Source organism: Malaya genurostris, chromosome 3 (assembly GCF_030247185.1).
Source record: "Malaya genurostris strain Urasoe2022 chromosome 3, Malgen_1.1, whole genome shotgun sequence".
Lineage (NCBI taxonomy): Eukaryota > Metazoa > Arthropoda > Insecta > Diptera > Culicidae > Malaya > Malaya genurostris.
The window spans coordinates 262,326,681-262,344,003 of NC_080572.1; the positions used below are offsets into that span (position 1 = coordinate 262,326,681).

General features: G+C 36.4%; 1 protein-coding gene across 26 annotated transcripts in view; it reads left to right on the top strand.

Moving 5' to 3' along the window:
- The window catches only part of LOC131438950 (potassium voltage-gated channel subfamily KQT member 1), an 892,435-nt gene that overhangs the window by 730,923 nt on the left and 144,189 nt on the right, over positions 1-17,323 (top strand). For 12 of the 26 annotated variants that reach the window (XM_058609372.1, XM_058609373.1, XM_058609375.1 and 9 more), the window contains one exon: positions 3,616-3,837. The exons of 8 other annotated variants lie outside the window; for them this stretch is intronic. In XM_058609372.1, coding sequence (XP_058465355.1) covers positions 3,616-3,837 — 222 coding nt within the window. Of the gene's footprint in view, positions 1-3,615; positions 4,054-17,323 lie in introns of all 26 variants that reach the window. 6 more of the 26 variants (XR_009231015.1, XM_058609367.1, XM_058609370.1 and 3 more) reach the window with 1 other exon arrangement.

The window sequence follows — 17,323 nt, forward strand, 5'->3', positions numbered from 1 at the left end:
GTTCTTATTATATCAAGTGATATATCAGGAATCATAACTAATTGGCTCAAGTGGCACGTTCCTCTAGTTATTTGGAGATTTGTGCCTTAAATTTTGCATAAGTGTTATTCATGGCCAAACGAAACAATTTGCATCATAAATTTGTCCTTTTTACTCTAGGCTTACTTTTGACAAGGGACTAAACAAAAATCCCTTGGAAATTTTTAATAATATATATTTCAGAAACGGTGGATCCGATCCATTTGGTGTCTTCTGAAATGTTTCAGGTAATAACTATGTAAAAAAATTTAGCACGATTGAAAAAAAAATTTGTTTGATTTTTATTTAAAAAAAACAGTTTAAAATCAAATATCTCAAAAATTGAACTTTTGATTTTTTTTATATATATGTTATAGCTGAGGTCCAAAGTAAAATAGTATCAAATTTCTAAAATGGAGAAATAATATTTGAAAAAGTTACATATTTTCAAAATAATGTAAGTTTTTAAAAAGCATGACAAACGTTCCAAACTTTAAAATTTTTCGACAAAATTTTATGAAAGAACACTAAATTTCCAATGATCAAAATTTTGTTATATGTTAAGGATCTCGACGACGACACGACCAGGCACTCCAAAAAAAAATCGAAATAAAAAGTGTCTGTGAGTGATTTTCCGTCACAATATAGCGGCCCCTTGATAATGATAAAATTATTCTTTTTAGGCAACACTGTTCTGGTTGCTATGCGTTATTTGTCAAGGAACCACATATATATAAATAAACAAACAAACTGGAAACCTATCCCGTTCCATTGTCAGTAGCCACGAAAATGCAAGAAAAAATAGGATTAATTTCGGAATAAAGCGATCTATTCTCTTGTGTGCAGCCACATATTTCCAAATCTGTTGCAATAAAATGGACACAAGACGAAACTGAATTTATTATAATGTGTATTTGCTAATAATCAAGAAAAATTAATGTTTCTAAAACTCAAAAAAACGTGGAGCAGGATGTTTATTTCGTTTATTATGCATTCAATTGAGATCAAAAACATTATTTCGTAACACTAGAAGAACCCTTACAGAAGTTTAAATCAATGGGAAAAGAACGATAATGAAATTGCGGCGTTCTGTGATGTCTATTTGAAACACCTGTATTAAATTTTAGCTATTTTCAAATATCCTTTATACATTGAGTCAGTAACAATAAAATGCATTCATTTATGTTATTTCTCTGCTAAATCATGCTAGAAAGCTTGATTGTTTTCCATGAAGATCTTTATTGGAGATGCGTTTCAAGTCTTCTCAAGAGAATTTTCCAAGAATTATCCAGATGTCATACTAAAACTATTCTAGGGTTAGCAAAAGATTAAAACAAAAGTTTGTCTCAATGACGCGAAAAAATAGTAATGCTGATGATACGATCTTAGGAGAAATTCTTAGTCGCATAATTTAAAGATTTTATGAAAACTATGCAAAAGTTTCAATTCATTATTGAATTTTTCTAATGGTGTGAGATGATGATGTAGTTGATTGGTAACTGCTTTGGTATCAAATTTCCGGTGCATAAAATTACTGGTGGTGCAAATAAAATAATATAACTTATCCGTATCGCAAAAACATAGCGTTTCACTCAACTTTTAAGGGCCGATTCTTGTTTTTAGGCAAAGTAGTAAAATGCGCGACTGGTATATATCGATTCGGAGTTAGTTTTGTTTATCTACATAAACTTGTTTTTGAATAACAGTACCCAAGGTATCTGTTATTCGAAATCAATAATTTATCAAATCGAATTGCCAGTTTCAACAAATTTTCAAGTAATTTCGTTTTGACATTTCGAGTTACTGAGGGGTAGTCAGATTTGCGATACAGTTTTAATAGACGAGTGGCAGGTCGTGTCGTCGATCTCGAGATACAGCGGTTTGAAAAAAAACGGGAAGTTTTCATTATTGTAACGATTTCATGTATCATCCAAACCTTACTCCTTGACGTTTGATGATATATGGTATGGTTGATTAACGGTATCCGTTCATGCGGGTTGTTGAGTCTGCATAACAAAACATTTCCCCTTTTTTCAAACCGCTGTATCTCGAGAACGATAGTATTGGAAATTTGGTGGTCTTACATAAAACTCTGTTGTTATTTTTCCATTCTAGAAATTTGACAGTATTTTACTTTAGACTTCAGCTACAACATATCAAAAAATAAAAAAAATGCATTTGTTAGGACATTTGAGGTTAAGTGTTCTTTTTAAAATAAAAATCAAACAAAAATTTTTGTCAACAGTGACAACAGTGATTTTAACATGGTCCTTATAACTACCTAAAACATTGCAGAAAACTACAAATTGATCGAAACCACCGTTTCAGAAAAATATATTATTGAAATCTTTCAAGAGGTTTTTGCTTAGTCCCTTGTCAAAAATAATGAAGCAAATTGTTTCTTTTGATCATGAAAAATAAATATGCAAAGTTTGAGCCAAATCAAGAAATGCAAGAATAAATCGAACTTCGATTTCGTATGGAATTGCTCAATAATAAAATGCAGAAAGTATCACTACCAAATCACAATACCTAGAGTTAACCTAAATTGAATCCTAAATGAGAATTCCAGTCGAATGTTAAATAGGATTGTATAACGAATCGTTCAGGTAGAGATCGCTAAACAAAAGCAGACAAAAATAATCTACCAAGAATCCCAAAAAAAGAGTACATAGAAAGACAAGGTTTCAGTGCAGGAGAAAAGTGTTAATGATCTGGAAAAAGAGAGACGTTTTTGAACAAAAATAAAACATATTCAAAATATGAAAAATAATATTGCAATAATAAGCACACCGTACCGCCTTAAGTCGTGTTTGACAGTTCAAATTAATTAACACTAAACTTGTATTGCAGTAAACGGGTGAATATGTGCTCAAGGCACTTTACACACAAAAAAAACAAGTCGTTACGACTCTTGCACCGGCTTACTGATGGATAAACGCTTTCAAAAGTGCTTTTTTTGTTGGTAAAGAGTTATGTTTTTTTTATCCGTTTTCTAGTGTCACAGTAAATACGCTTCAAACTAAGGGCTTCTTCAGCAGTGTTCTAGTTCTAGATGCATAATTTATGTCAGTTTTAAAATTTAAATCTGTATTTTATAACAAGAAAAAACTGCCAGCAGCGGCCCCAGCAGTGTTTCACTCGTGTTTTAAATATAGAAAAAAATATGTTTTAATTTTGTCAGGATTTTTCTTGCTGGGGATACGTTTGTTCCAGTTTCAGTTCTATTATTAAACTTCCATATAAAACTTCTAGCTGCTGAATTTGCTCTAAGATAGATATATGACTTAGAATGTCTCAATAACAGTCAGAAACAAACGTAGATACAGTTATTTCACACAGCCTTTTCTTTTTGTTTGCGCAGTACTTTAACAAGCCTGAAACCCAAATAGTTGATTTCATTAACAGCCAGAACTAAGATCTTCCATCCATTTTTTTTCTGCTCCATATTTTTTGCGCCACCTGACACGTGTTGTTTGCGCTCTGAATCACATTGTTTCTACAATGCTATTACTACTATCAACTGCTACTACCTCAACTGTCAATCGCCATCGTTACTACTGCTACTACTACTACTACTACTGCTACTGATGTCAGCGGGTCTCGAGATGGAGTCGATGACGTCGATAACGGGCACAGCCACCGGCAACGATCTGGTCCCGGGGCGGGGCTTCCTGTCCACTGCCAGCCTGTATCAGTCAACGTCCCGACGGAGCAGCTTTGTCAGTGGCATATTCTCGTCCGGCTCGCAGAGGCGTGGCAGCACGAACGAGAACAGTGCCTTGGTTGGCCATCTCGGTTCCGGCGCTGCCCCTAACAGTAACGTGTTTCTCTCAGACTATAGTAATAGTAACAATAGCGTAAATTCCAACGTTCCGACTATGCTAAGATTTGGCGGTGCAACGGCCCTGCCAGTGCTGCTCTGCGGCCAGTTGCGCAACGAACTGCGCACCAATCAGCAAACAAACAAACAATTTTCATTTTTCACACAACCAACTACTGACTCTCTCAACTATCATCTAATTAGCACTCGCAGTGCGTAATTACCAATTTTTATTACTTAACTCACTATGAAAATAAACACGTTTGAAAGTGAAGTGGTAGCTCTCACCCAAAACCAAAAAGTGTGCCTATTGTTGCAATCAACTAGAATTATTTATTAACAACACACATTTACTTGCATTTCACGTCCCATCCCATATCTGAAATTCGCGGTGAGGCTTTCCACAACCGAACCAGTTGCATCGGTTCATATCTATAGTTGAGAACATAAAATCTCCCGGCCAACTACGCTGTAAAAATCGGCTTTCGCAGCACTATTCATCAAACCTAACACCTGTTCTGCGCTCAAAATCACCCACTCTCTAAATAAAACCGGCACCTTTGCCTGTGTACAACGTCATGCTGTCATCATAACTGACATATTTGTATAATTCATGTAGGATGTTCCTCTCCGTTTCTTCACCAGCATAATTATTCCACCAGTTCACACCAGTAACAATTTCACGCCATTTGTTGAGCACTTTTGAGTGCATTAAACAGACAGGTTGTACATAATTTTGACAGTGCCAATTATAATTAGGATGAAATAGCATCACAAAATAGCAGTGTTTTCCTTAGACCGACAAGTTGGAGCACTTGATTTTAACTAGATTGTAAATGCAAAAAGTTATGTACAGAGCGAAAAAAAAGAAGCGACGAACTTTTGCCTAAACGCATCACTCCAACGCTTATTCCCACACACACACACACACAACCCTAGGTCGCTTTCCACTAAAATGCTTCGGCATATTCAGCAGATTGTATTATACTGTAGCTGTATGTTCTTAGCTTAGCAATACTTTACCTATCCCTTTACTAACAACGTGACCTCAGGAGAATACTACATACGATGATTAAACAACAATAACAACAACAACAACAACAAGTGCCAACAGTCAAGTTCCATCTACTTTTAACAGTACGGTTTCGGTTTGTACGGGCACGTTACGCTCTACGGCAAACCGATTTGTCGACCAGCACTAAAGAATACCGTATGTCCGTCATCTGGAAGGTAAACATCCGTAAGCAGCGGGTGCAGTGGAGGGAAACACTCTACCATTGTGTTTGCATACGATTGTTCAAACGAAACAGGACGATTCTGCCGACGATCCGCTTCGTTCGTTCGTTCGTTCCTGCCGATTGTACAGTAACAAGGCATGCCCGACTCTACCTGGTTTATCGTGACACATTTTCAGCGGACATTAAAATTCATCTTTATACGGTTTTCACCATTTTCCGGTAGGCCACCCCACCTCGTCTTTCGCGCGGTACGCGGTACCTACCTGAGCAAATCTTTTGTGCTATGACGTCCTGCCATCGTGAGCCGGTGCAATACTTCGAGACTGTGCGAATGTCCTCCGGTAAACAACTTGTAAGGTGTAGAACTTGTTTTGTAAACTTTCCACTTAACAAAATGTGTCGCTTCCCATTACGTCGGGGCGTCGACTGCGAGATGAATAAGCGCGCTCCTTCGGCTTCGAAAATTTTCCTGTAGCGGGATCAGATGAATAAATTAGATTTTATCCGCTATCGATTGACTCGGCTGTGGAGTGCGCCGAGATTTAAAGGAGGGGGGGGGGGGGCGTTTTTTGGTTGTTGTGAGTTTTCGATTCAATCTCGGGGTTTTAGATTGTGTTCTGGTAAATTATTTCCCCAACCTGTCTCATTTACTTACCGGTATCACCGAACAGGGCGATAACTGAAAAAAGGGTTCGAGTCTTAAATTTGAATATTTATGAAAACATAATTCAATTATTTGAATAGGTGTACAAATTATTTATAGATCAAGAGTCTTAGATTAACATGATGAACCTTCCGAAAGTAATTTGAACTCTTATTCTAACAATGATAGCAAATCTAAAGCAAGCTTACAAGTTTGTTACAAATTTCACACGAAAAATAAAAAATACCGTTTCCTGGACAAGAACAATAATATTTGAATTCGTAAGAGGTGGGTAGGGTTTAACACTTTGGAAAAATCATTCACTGTTCTCTTTATATCTTCTTATAGTAAAACATTTCAAGAATATTCTGTGAAATTTTCAAGCCTTTTGGAACGAAACTCTGGAAGTTATGGACCTTTATCTATGGATATCTCATTCTGAGATGAAGCAAGAGCTCGGCGCACAGGCCCAAGATTTCTACTACGATTGACTTAAAAACTTGACAAAACTCTCTTGAAATGTTTCATTATAACAAATTATAAAAGAAAAAAAAAGATTTTTTGAAAATATTAGACCCTACGGGCTCCCTTGAGTAGTAAATTTTTTCCATTGATTTTAGAAACAAAAAAATTTAAACGCGTTTTTCTCGAAGGCAGGTTTTGAAAGTCCGTGTCCATCGTCATTCAAAAATTATTGCACCAATTTTTTTCAAATTTCGCCCCAATTTTTAACATAGAAAAAACCAGACCCCAACGTTTTCGTTTTAGTTGTTTGTTATTTTAAGGAGGATTAACTGCTACAAAATGGGGTTTTTTTTTCGTGAAAAAATCGTAGTTTTCTTTTTGAACATTCACCAAAAATTAAAAAAAAATTAAAAAATCAAACAGGCACGTTGGGGTCTAGAAAATTCCTACTCTAACTATGCTGCGTTCAGTTGCTCACTTTTGATTAGTATGCGCTGAGATGGAGTTGACATCACAAATCATGATTTTTTGGAAGCGTCCTCAAAAACTCAAAAATACCTTTTCACCGACTTATTTCTCAATATTTTTCCACGATAAAAATACAAAATGTTGTTCGAATGATGATTTTTAGCATGCAAAACATTTGAATTTATTTTGTTTAACGATAATTGTGGGAAAACAATCGCAAAAATGATTATGGATTAATCGTTTCGACTCTAACACCCCCCCCCCCCCCCCTTTATCTCTTTTTCAAAACCCTTTATCTCAAAAACAGTTGGTAATTATTGGAACGATGTGTAAAAAGAATAGGGTAAATTTTCAGCATTTTTTTTCCGGGTGTTGTATTGTCACACACATTCAAATAATTTTATTCAATTTGTAGGGTAATCTCTTCTCTATGATTGGTTATACGAGGGTTGTGACTAATGTATTTAGCCTAAAAATGAAAGCAGTGATATATTTGATCGGAAATGATTTTAATGTTTTTCAAAATATTCCCCTAAATGGTCAATACACTTTTGCATACGCTTGAACCAATTTTCATAACATTTTCCCACATTTCTAAAGGTACCCCTAAAACATGGTTTTTGAACACTACAGCAGCTTCCTCAGGAGTATTGAATCGCGCTCCATGCTGTTTATTCTTTACGGTAGGGCACAAAGAAAAATCGTTAGGTGCCAAGTCAGGACTACACGGCGGGTGCGCCATCAATTCGACATTTTGAGTATTCAAATATTCGGTTGTTTGAGCCGATATGTGAGAGCTTGCATCATCGCACAGTAGGAAAAAACCAAGGAAACCCGCAAAGAAATCGGGAACCATGGAAAAAGACAACAAACAAAAGTGTTTCTTATGTAAAAAAAATCCGAGAAAATCAATGGAATGATTTTTAATGGCCGCACGAATCGCCATCCTGCTCGTTTTACCCCAAATGCCCAGCAGTTTTAGGGTTTTCTGTAGTATTTGTTCTGTAACTTGAAAAGAGTACGGTCTACTGAAATAGCTTGGTTTAATGTAAAAAAGTCTGGAGAATCGAATTGAAGAGTGTACACTGGCCGCACGAAACATTTTGGTGGCTATATTACCCCATTTCCTCCATTTCATGATATCTTATTGTAAACCGTCCGTAAATCTCGGTAAAACTTATTGGAAATTTACAAAATCTAGCTTATCTATAGCGGTAAAATAGTCATCAAAACGTTTCGTGCGGCCAGTGTAGGTTCTTCCATTCGGCTCTACAGACTATTTCACATAAAATAAGCTAGATTTAGTAAACTTCCAATATGTTAATGATTTAAGACCGCTTTACAGTGAAATACCATAAAATGGAGGAAAAAGGGTAAAATAGTCATCAAAACGTTTCATGCGGCCAGTGTGGGTTCTTCTAATCGATTCTTCAGACTTTTTTACATGAAAGTAGGCTATTCCAAAATACCGCACTCGACTTGAAAAGAAGTTACAGAGCGAATGTTAAAGGAAACCCCAAAACGGCTGTACATTTGGGTTAAAACGAGCAGGATTGCGATTCATGCGGCCATTGTAAACCATTCCATTGAATTCCTTGGACATTTTCACATAAGAAACGCTTTAGTTTGTGGACCTATCTCAATTAGCTCATGAGTTACAGAATTCTTTGGGGGTTTTCATAGATTTTTTCCCACTGTGCATCGTTGTGAAGAATGATTTTGCGTTTGTTTTCCTTATTTCAAAGAAAACTTTTGTCAAACAAATAGTGATATGTAGCAGTATGCCCGTTTATACCGAAAAAACACGCCACCATTTTCTTTGAATTGCTTCGAGTGCGAACAACTTTTATTAAATTCGGTTCTTTTTGGAACACCCATACAGTTGACTGCTGTTTAGTTTCGAGCTCATATGAGTAAATCCTCGTTTCATCTCCTGTGTAGATGTTATACATCAAATTTGAAGCACCTCGATTGAATTTTTCAACATTTATTTGCACCAATCGACACGAGTATTTTCTTTCGAGCGATTGTCAAATTATGTGGCATCCAACGTGAACAAATTTTTTTTACCACTGAATGATGCAAAATAACATATAAGCTTTTCAAACTAATGTTCAAAGCTGCCTCCATTTCCCGGTGCGTCACAAGCCGATCTACCATTATCAGATTTTTTCACAGCTTCGATGTTTTCTGGAAAAACTACTTATTTTGAATTCATCGGTAAGCGAACTACGTCCACGATTGAATTCCTGATACCCCTTTTTTACAGTCGCATAGGATGATGCTACACTGCCGAAAGTCGAACGAAGTTAATTGAAGCATTTTTGTCATTGCACGAAAATGTTCACGTTTAATTCCATTTTTTTTTTGCTGAATGTCAAATGATGGAAATATCAAATCCACCGGGCAACACTTAGTGTTGCCAAGGCTAAATGCATAAGTAATAACCTACGTAATATTTCGTGATTACACCTCGAAACGATCATGCTATAACCCATTTCCGAGTATGTATTGGGCAACTCATGTTTTATCGAAAAGTATTGAAAGAAATTCATTTGAATTTTGTATTTAAAGTAGAGTGAGTCAATTACCTCCATCCAAATTTCATCAAAAATATTTGATTACTCTGAACGAAAAAAAATAACCTCATTTTTGCGGTGGTAATGTAAATTTTTGGTTTCAGGACGTTTTATTCTTAAATTGACAGAATGTGAGTTTTTTCTTCAGTTTTACAGAGAATACCGAAAATTTTTTGATTTTGTTACAATTCGGCATTTTTCGTAATACAGGATTGCGCAAAGAAATCTGACACATTTTGTTCTCTGGTTAGACTGGAATCAAACAAGGAAGAGAAAGAAACTGAACACGGCATCGGAAAGTAGAAGAATGAAGATTTGTTCCCGCCTAGTAGTTTTCCATCATGGAGCACTGGAGTTTCGCTCACCGCGTTTTTATTTATAAATCGGTATTGAAGAATAAGTCGTACGTTACAACTATTCGTGAGCCTGAAAACCTGTTTTAATCCACCTAGCGGTGTAATGATGCCTTTCTCATATATAATACTGTGGTATTCTATTCCAAATTGTTCTCTTCGATTTTTGAAAGAAACCAAGGGATTGTTTGTGCATTAACTAGTATAACATACAGAATGAAACAGTGCTTTGCTCACGTAGGTCACCGGAAGATTGGGAATAACGGTTTTGAGTCTAGTTTAGAATTTTTTTTACGGTTTTTGTTTCGCCATTTCAAGTGACGGTGTACAATATTTAACACACTTTACCCTATAACCAAGGATGGCTTTTATCGTATCAAAGAACGCTCACTCGCAACTCTTCCACGATTGAATCAGTGCCATCAAAGAGAAACGGAAATCATCGCAACAACAAAAAACCGGCATGGTACATTTAACATAGAATAGGCACCAGTGCGAGAGCGAATTTCTCTCGGTGAACCGTCTGAGAATCAACGGCTAGCACGCTGCTGCGGGGATTCTCTCTGAAGCAACAAACGGTCGCTTATTCTCGTTTCGCGATCCGATTCTGTATGGGCAGTGGATAATTGCGATAGAATCATTTTACTATTGCCGCTTATTCTAACTATGTGCATATAACCTTTGTATAATTTGTGTCTATAAAAATGTATGTGAATGCTCCACACAAGGGTTTTTAAATATTGCAACCTAGTATGAGAATCATCAAGTCGAATCATCGATTCGATTTTCTGCGATAATTGTCAACTTGCGATTCTCTCTTGGGAAATTCCATACAGCGGCGATCATTATCAGACTGAAATTTTTTTGAAGGGCCGCGAAATACTCATAGTATGAAGTGGAACGAAGAAATGTAGAAAAATTATCTCGAGGTTCATGCATTGAGAGACTCGAATTCTTGTAGCATCTTCTACCGGATTGAAAATGTTGTATACAATAAAATCGAGCAGCTTCTGTCAAATTTTCAGCAATCACCAACACTGCCTATAACTGCGGAACCGGAAGTTGAATCCGGATGAAATTCAGGAATTTCGTATGGGATCGTAAGACTTCTCATTTGAATCTAAGTTTATGGAAATCGGTCAAACCATAGCTGAGAAAAGTGAGTGAGATCCATTTTAGAATATATGACCACTATTTCCGGTGCTTCTGGAACCGGAGACCGAGAACCAGGATAGCCGGAATCGGTTTGTTAGGTTGCCTACTGATAATGACTATCGATTTGTGTAGTTCAGAGACAAGTTTAGAAAAATTTTTACGTGTTTTGTTTCGCCGGTTCAAGCGACGGTGTACAATATTTAACACACACACACACACACACACACACACACATTTTGCGTACTCTACGAACTGAGTCGAATGGTATAGGACACTCGGTCCTCCAGGTCTCGTCGATTCAAAAGTCGGTTTTCACAGTTATTACACAACCTTTCTACATGAGAAAGGCAAACATAAAGTAAAGTTGGATCTAAAATTCTCTCCATATATGTGAAATTTCTTATGCAGTATTAGTTATAAATCTAGGTATCTTTACTCAAAAGGCGGTTGAATTTGGCCATTGAGGTATTTAGTTCGAATAATGAAGTTTGATATTGGTCTATAAATCACGGTCGTTCACACACTAACACTGAATACTGCAGACTGTTTTTGGTTAAGGCCGCCAAACTGATGATGTTGTCATGATCTATTATTCTAGATATAAAACATTGATCTTATATGTCTTAATGTCGAATGTTCGAGTCCCAACCTGTTGAGAATCCTAAAGCCACTAAACCCGTAGCGCTAGTCATGAGAAGTATATTTAAAATTGAAACAGAAGTTCAGCGAAACTTCAGACCTCACCGGTCGAAGAGGACCACGTGGTACTAAAATTGATGTTTCATACCGGCACCTAAATCTAGTTCTAAATGAACTTCCGCATTAACCAGCACAGTTTACCCGCTCGAGTTAAAATGTTTGAATTAGTGCCAAACATTCTGTGTTTGTCTACCCCAAACAAATACTCAGCCGTTGTTATTCAAGAATTTTCCTCGAACACCGAAAAATCTGCATGCAGCGAAATCAACTGTTCGAGTTTGTTTTACTTAGACCAATACTTCTTCCACGTTTCCCCCCGTTCCTAATTCCAAATTAAACTGAAAACACACACGCAAAATATGCATTTTGACGTACCGATTTGCAAACCAATAATGCGCATTATGCGGTTCCACGGAGTACATAATTGTTATTGAATTAAAGCCTAATTGAATTACTTACTCCATTGGGCTGTTGGTATGCTGTTGTTATCAAACAACACGTTCTGTGTGCCAATAATCCGATGAACAAACAGCTGTTATTTTAGCAATTAGCAGCCCTCGATTATGACCCGGATCTACACCGCACATATTGAATCAGAGTGAAACATTATTTACGAAAGAGTCGGTTATATACGTAACACATCGATCTGAATCTATTATGTACCTTATTGCATACAAAAAAGTAGTTTGGCAAGGTGCAATTAAACAAAAACAAAATTTCTCTGCAAATTCATGTCTAGATATTTCGAAAACGGTTACCTCTAGAAGTAGGTATATGAAGAAATTTATTGTACAAGAGGGTAATAATAACAAATTCAACAAAGATAAAAAATTGCGCTATAGGTATGAAGATAGTGGAGAAAAATTGTTACACATTTCTTTCCCAATGGAAAGAATCTCTCCGTGCTGCGACATGGATCTTCGAATGAAAACATCGCTAGTGGAGGAAAGCAGATCGTTCACTCGTACTTCTATGACACTATCCTCCACATACACTGAGGTCTTATTTTATGCGGTTTTTTTTTTCAAAAATATATTTTTGAAGATTACACCAGATTTCGATGTTTCATGCATTTTTTTATCGATTCCGGAAATCTTCGGAAATCTTCGGAAACTTTCGGGAATCTTCGGAAATCTTCGGAAATCTTCGAAAATCTTCGGAAATCTTCGGAAATCTTCGGAAATCTTCGGAAATCCCAAAATCGATTATTTTTGAAAAATAAAAATTATTTTAGGATTACACCAGATCTTGTTTCACACATTTCTAAGACATTTGGTATCAAAAAAATTTCAAACAGTTTTGCCTTTTTCTAAGCGGATTTCCGAAGTTACGCAGTTTTTTCATGCGAATTTCCTAAGTAACGTAAATTATTTGCACAGTTCTTTGTACGTGGTACATATCCCCCTCGTAAAAAAAGACCTCAGTGTACATCGATATGTTGATATTGTATTTCACATAGTGCACATTGTTGTTTTTGTTGTTAGCGAACATAATTGTTTTCAACTCCTCACAGAATTGAATACTTACAACATTATTAGTTTTGTTCAGTTGAAGAAAATGTACTTGATTTAGATTGAGATGCATTTGCGTTTTAAGCAACTTTGAAGTTTTTGTGTTGAAGGTCGAATTGGAAGTCAAAAGCGATTGTTATTTTTCACCTCACTGTCTTTCGTACATTACATTTAGTCTTTTCAATAACGTCTAATTGCTCGTCATTATATTGAATTTTGTTTCTGTCGGAACGTAAGCACGGTGGGACGTAATCAGTGAAATGTGTCGATCGACTCGGATGAGATGTGAAAGCGAACCGAATTACAACAATTTGACGAAAGTTCATAGAAAAACTAATTTATCGAATCGGTCTATCCGTCTGTGTAAAACAGGAGGTCGAATTGGTCTTTCCATCTGTGCAAAATAAATGATAGTCACTACAGAACACGTGTGCAAAGTTTTCTATTGTTGATTTTTCGTGTTTCACACTTTGCTATTCTTGATTTTTCGTATTGTTTTGCTATTGTATAGTTCATTGAAATTAAATATGAAACCATTCAAGACAGTATGTTTTTTTGAAATCGACCAATCTGTTTCGAAAAACTTCGCAGTCGATTCATAGCATATAGAACTCACAGCGATCCAAGCGGTTTGAAAGTATTCTACGATATACACAAGTTTAAAAGTCGCAGCTATAGATAATTCTATGTCAAGTTGTTTGTTGGTGTCTTCGTGTTATTGTACAGTGCAAAAACAATCGAAAGCTAATCGGACCACAACTTCAAATAGCTTGCCAAACCATATCAAATTTCGATAATTTTTGAACTTTGAAATAATTATCGACTTGGCACGTTGTTATACAGTATAAACCTCAAGCAAGGGCTTGAAGTCTACTTTGACAATTGTTTCATCATCCATACCACACAGTCAAATTTTATCAAATTTATCGTAAAGCTTACGCGCTTTTGTTTACGAAGGTTCTCTGCTCCTTGTTCCTGGTTGAGGTTCTGCTTTTCTCATACAGAAAGGTTATGCAATCACTGTGAAAACCGACTTTTGAACCGAGGCTTAGAGGGCCGAATGGCATATAGCATTCGACTCAGTTCATCGAGTACGCAAAATGTATGTATGAATGTAACGTTTTTTTGCACTAACTTTCTAGGAGATGACTGAACCGATTTCCACAAACTTGAATGCAAACGAGATGTCTAGTGATTGCATAAAAAGCTCCAGACTATTGTTTGGGTCTGACTTCCGATTCCAGAGTTATGGTGTAAAATGCGCAAAAAAGAATGTGTGCTATTTTTCCTCAGATATGGCGTGATCGATTTTTACAAACTTAAATTCAAACTATTGGCCTTATAAATCTTAACAAAACTTCTGAATTTCATCTGATTCCGACGTCCGGTTCCGGAAATATAGGGTGAAGCGTGTTGAAAAGATTATACCATCACTTAAAGGGGTGAAAGAAAAAGAGTAGAAAAACCTGTTTTATTGCACCTAGTGGTGTAATGATGCTTTTCTCATATCAATCATACTATCATATATAATACTGTGGTATTCTTCAAAATAATTTTCTTCGATTCTTAAAACAATAACCAAAATCGGTTTGTTTGACCGTCTACTGACATACTACATTTTACCCCACAATTCCGGAAGCGGAAGTCGGATCCAAATAATATTCCAGAATTTAATATGGGACCACAAGACCTTTCATTTGAATCTAAGTTTGTGAAAATCGGTTCAGCCATCTCAATAGACGGCCAAACAAACCAATTTCGGAAATTTTTTCAAGAATACAAGAAACGTATTTTAAAGAATACCATATTATTTGTCGGATGTGATCAACGATTTGAATTCAATTCTTCCACTCCGATAACTAAAGAAGAAGGAATAATTCAAATCCATATATGATACATGAATACCATCAATGTCATAGTCGTTTACATACACCGGTATGTTACACTTGACATTGTTATGCTCAACGCAGTGAACTTTGTCATTTTCCGTCGTGGATCTCGCTAGCTCCGCTTCGTATTTAGCAAGGAACTCTACGTATATTCCATTATCAGATTTATTCAACTGCAGCTCTTGTACCTTATTTATGTTGAGGTGCATTTTTTTCTTCTATATGCAACAATACATTTGAAGTTGATGATGGGTTGATTCCTGAAAAAGAAAAACGTGTTTTGTTGGTTACGTCACTTAAACCATTATATTTCCAGAACTGGAAGTGACAGCCGCTTGATTTTCGAACTTGATTCATAGCCATATCCGAGAAAAATGAGCTGAGAAAAAACGTGCATTTTGTCGGTTACGTCACTTACGCCAATATATCTCCGGAGCCGAACACGACAGCCACTTGACCTTCAAATTTACAATCCAATAAGAGCTTTCAAATGAAAATAAGCTTGTAAATTTTTACCTTTCTATAAAGAATAATAATAAGGAATGGTAAGTAACTCTAATTAAACTTAACTTTAATTAAATTAACTTGAATTAAATTTAAAGCAAACCTGCTGTCGTTTCCCTTCTAACTTGAACTCTGGTTTATCTGTGCAACACCAATTCACGAATAATTTCCAAGCCTACCGCAAATCGTCGTCCAATCGATTTGAAATCATTGTAATCCATTACATTCAATTGTTATTTAGCCGCAGCATAATTTTATTGGACAAATGCCGCAATCACTCCCTCTGCATTGTAGATCAATAATCCCATTTATTTAGTAGCTCAACATCAGAGCAGGATTGCATGCATTATTGAAATGCTCTCTTAATTCGTCCCCTTCCGCACCCTTCACTGTTATCGGTATTGCATTCGTCACAAACCGGAAAGGGATCAAATAAAATCCTTTCAAATTCCAATTAACCGATTCATTAGCCTGACCGGTATATAACGGATCAATGTGCAAGAGATTGTCACCCGAAGCGAATAGTATTTATGAGGAATTTGTTTGGGATATCCCGATCAACTAGCAATGTCGAGTTCATAACAAGCAATTTAAAAAAAAACTTTCGATATAAGCCTGATCTAGTTAGTAGTTAGAAAAAAAAACAAAATTTTCTAACAAGTATCGAAGGCGGATGGAGTTCTAAAATTAATCTGTTAAGACCTGCTGATCGGGACACTAGATTAGTTGGAGTTTCAACTATTGTCGTCCTCATTATCAATGCAACAATCTACTGCTCAAACAAATTTAATGGCAGAACCTAAGATGCTACAAGTTCTTTAACTTATGTTGCTGAAAATTGATTATATCACTTGATGGCAATTGAGCTCAATACGCCTAGACCTCAATCCGTTAGCAATCCGATCCAATAGCTCAATCATTTCATACTCTGCTCGGAACAACTCCATTCTCATTGCTGACTCATTGTTCCGTAATACAGTCGACTACGGATGCTCGGCAGCATCCAGAAACAAGTGCCGTACACTTGCTGTATTGAAGTGTTTCATTGTATATTCAGTACACGTTTGATCTTCAATTGTTGTCAATTTGGTTTTACTTCCGTTCTGGTTTTTGCCAGTCGCAATTGTCAGGAAAATACACACGGCAATATGCCGCTGCTCTACTTAGGAGAACAAAGAAAAAATGACATTATGCTCCAGAAGCGACATTGGCTCGAAGCGAACGGCGGCCGATTGTGGCTTGGTTTACCGTTTCCACAAGATGTTGAAACGGGTCGTAACCCGTATTTCTCCGGGGTGTCATTTTCGAACCGAATGTCTGCCGCACATGACATATTGACTTCACGGTAGCTCAATCGACATAGGGCACAGGCAGGCAGCAGTTTGAAAATAGAAATCTTGTAACTTTATATTTCAAGAGATGATGCAGAAAGGGATATTGCTGTTTACTTGATTTTATATATTACGTTCACAAACAGCTGGGGGACATAAAATGTATAATATTGGCATATGACAGGACAGTACGTTCAAGTTGCGGCGATGTTATAGATATTATGGATCGACTGGGGGCAGAATTCTCATCAATCGTGAAATTAACTACAATCGCGAATGAACTGCACAGTGAGAAAAAAAACATGATATTTCCCGTGTCGTTAGAAGCCCAAAAGATGCGTCGTTATTTACATCTTTAATTTTGTCCAGTATTTGTATGCAGTTTATACCATGAACGGTTCGACATTGCGTCATTTTATTGCAATATCAACAAGTGACAAACTCGAATGGTATATTAAATAAATGTGTGGCAATTAAACTGGTTGCTTATAAGTTCCATTTATGAAAATACGTAAAAGATAGTTCTGCTGATACAAAACTGTTCCCTTTGACGCTACAGATAGGAAACACGGAGGACAACCTTTTCGAAAATGGTAAAACGAAAATGATTCGAAAAAACGAAATACACAATTGACCGAACAATTAAA